We start from the raw sequence: 3,114 nt of genomic DNA on the forward strand, positions 1-3,114 counted from the left end.
AACGTTTGATATATTAAGTTCACCTGGGCCAACACTTACATGAGCGAGGTAAGGAAGATTCGAAGAAAAGTATTGGAACAATTGAAGATGCACATTCATCCCAATCACCTGATCAGACGATGCATATTGATCCCTTTTATCATAAGGTATTTTCCTTTGACGATTTGAGGGTCGTAGTGACCTTAGAATTAAGATAGCTTAAGCTTGTTGGATTCCTCTTATATTAACACTCGATTTGACTATAAATATATCAAATTTGGAGTTCTTGTTGAAACGACCAATTGACTATAAATTTGCTGAAATCAGAAATCAAGATTATTTTTAATTTGAGTAGGGATATTTTTTATTTAAGAAATTATAACAATATTGTATTATTTTATAATTCTAAATTAAAAACCTTTACATAAAACATATAACTTACCATATCTCTCATGCCTAAACTCTTACCATACAAATTTCCATCATAACTTCACATTCCAAACATCAATCTTCAGAAGATTTGGTCATAGATTATGTCAGAACTCCTCTTACAACTATCGAATTTCTATTCAAATAATGAAAACAATTACATCTTACAAAGCAAAATTAATAATTTTAAAATTTATCCGAATTAAATTCGAGTTAATTGAAACATCCCACGTGTGAGGTCACGTGCCCCCTCGCCATATTTCAGCATCAAGACCGTCTTTTTCTCCCTGCATTCATTACTGCAGTAGAAAACATTTCTAAATACATTTCCATAAAAAAGCTCTTCATTTAACAGCAATAATAACTATTTCTGCATCAAAATCAGAAACAAAAACCTAAAAAAAAATTATTTCGGCACTGATACAGATACGCAGAAAAGGAAGAAGACGACAATGGCGGCCAAACTAGATGTCTTCTCCCCTCCAAACCTCCTGTTCTCTTCTGATCTGAAGCCAGATTTTTAACACATAAGGTAAGAAAAAAAAAATATACTCTTTTTCTGATCTGCAGAAGCTAGCAAAACTGGATTTTTTGAACCCTCGTCGAATCAAAATAACGAATTTTACCTATACATCGATGAAAAAAGAAGAACTTAACTAGGATTAAAAGCATGATTTCTTTCTCTTGTGCTCATCTTTCATGGCAGAAAGAGCTTGTTTCGGCATTTGCAGCGCCAGGCTTCAGGGTAGTACTCGAGCGGCATGATTTGACCTTTCTGGATTGCGACGTGGATCGGACGGCAGGGGAAGCAATCGCCGCATCTTGATCGGCAGATTGGTGGCGACGATCCCGGTCCGGCGAGTCTCCGGCGTGTCTGCGGCGGAAGCCGCCATTGTTGATCCTTGGCTTGATTCAAGCTCAATCCGCTACCTGTTATTTTTCCAAGATACCAACTTTGAAGCAGAACAGGGGAATAAAAGCTCGTTTTCTGAGTTAAACGGATGCAAAGATTACATTTTTAGGCGGATTAAGTGAGGAAAAAGGAATTTTGAGAGGATTAGGAGAATTTCGAAGGAGTTTAAAAGAAATTTAATGATCGGTTCTGTTTTAATCTGAAATTTTTAATCCTAAAACTGAAAGTTTGCATTGATGAGTAAAAGATGATGAGTTCAGAAGACGTTTACCGGAAGATATGGCAATGAGTAGCATCACGGCTGAAACGGCGATGATGGCGCAGCGCATGGAGAGTGAGTAACAGTAGAGATAGAGAGAGAGAGAGGCAAGAGAACAAGAGTGATCTTTGGTAAGTGGAGAGGAAGACGAAGACTTCCCATTAGTGTGTTATTATCGGTGCATTGCTGATGGTGTGGGGTGGAGACACGTGTCAAATTCAACGTTTGGTCGTAGATGCTGCAAAATTTTTATAAAAAGACCAACTTGCAATAAATTTTAACTGTAGCTGTAAACTGTTAGAAGAATTCTGCATTCAGACCAAGGTGGCGCCAAAGTGTAATATGTTATTTTAATTTGATTTTCCTTTTTTTTTAAAATTTTTTAAAAAATATCAAAGCTTATGGATGAAATTGATAAACGAATGCAATTTATAATTTTAAATTAGTTTTTATTTTCAATCAATAAAAGGTATTTTGAGTTAAAACGACTTATATTTTCTTAAATCATAATCATTTCTATCTCTCTCTTTCTCTCTCTCCATATATAAGACATTTGTCGAGTTGGAACTATTATTGGTGAAGAAATTTGCCAAAACGCAACATCATGTTTCTATCGGAGAGCTCATGATGGAAAAGCAAAAGCCCAACGAGACTTTGGTGGATTACATCTTTAGGTGGAGAAATGACAGCGACTTTATATATGCTTAAAAATATAAGTATTTAAAACTGCAACTAAAAGATTTAATTCCTCAGCAACTATACCAAATCGGCAACAACACCAAAAATTTGATAACGGTTATAGATTCGATAAAGATGCATATATAAAATATTCAATAATGGCAAAGTCACACAAAGTCACATTTATCAACATGGCAAAGTCACATTTATCAACGCAAGTATACGTATCGCTCAAGTAATATAGGGCTCTAATTGAGTCCTAGATATCGATATTATAGGGAGTAATATTAGAGGCTACGAACTAAGATTTTAGAAAATCAATACTTAATTACAACAATATAATTCAAATTGCTTATCTGTCAATAATCAACAATAGAAATAAATATGTAATTTTAATAACTATTAAATAACTAATTCTAATAATAAAGTTTCTAATGTGAAATTCAATATATGGGAAAGCATCATTCTTCTTATCAAGAAATTATAGTGAATGGATAAAGTGAATCAGTTCAAATTTGGTCCAGACATAAAGAACATTGATTAATTATATGCTTGGTTATTGAATCTACGGTTAGGCTGAGAGGATACCGACTCTCACTTTGGAGCTTCCACGTTCCCCTCGCCTGAGGGCTAACAACTACACTTCAGCACTCAAACGATAGAACCAAATTGGAAATTTTAGTCTGTCACTCTAAAATCTCCAATTCTACGCCCGATAATTTTATTTCCCTATCTATTTGCACCCAATTTCCAAGGGCTTTGACCTCCCTGAATATTGGATGTAATATTCACTTTAGTTGTAAAACTCAACATATTTTAACAAATCAATTGGTCAGATTGAAAGTAAATTAAGATC

The 3,114-nt window shown here is 34.5% G+C and overlaps 1 protein-coding gene across 1 annotated transcript; it reads right to left on the reverse strand.

Annotated features, from left to right (window-relative positions):
• Nucleotides 1–607: 607 nt before the first annotated feature.
• LOC110028554 (EPIDERMAL PATTERNING FACTOR-like protein 5) lies at nucleotides 608–1,706 on the reverse strand. Its single transcript, XM_020730451.1, has 2 exons — nucleotides 1,593–1,706; nucleotides 608–1,338 (listed from the first exon to the last, which is right to left on the reverse strand). Exons 1-2 carry the CDS (start codon nucleotides 1,648–1,650, stop codon nucleotides 1,106–1,108), a joined length of 291 nt encoding a protein of 96 aa, XP_020586110.1. The 5' UTR covers nucleotides 1,651–1,706; the 3' UTR covers nucleotides 608–1,105.
• Between the last annotated feature and the right edge of the window lie 1,408 nt (nucleotides 1,707–3,114).

This window comes from Phalaenopsis equestris, unplaced genomic scaffold (assembly GCF_001263595.1).
Source record: "Phalaenopsis equestris unplaced genomic scaffold, ASM126359v1 Scaffold000513, whole genome shotgun sequence".
Lineage (NCBI taxonomy): Eukaryota > Viridiplantae > Streptophyta > Magnoliopsida > Asparagales > Orchidaceae > Phalaenopsis > Phalaenopsis equestris.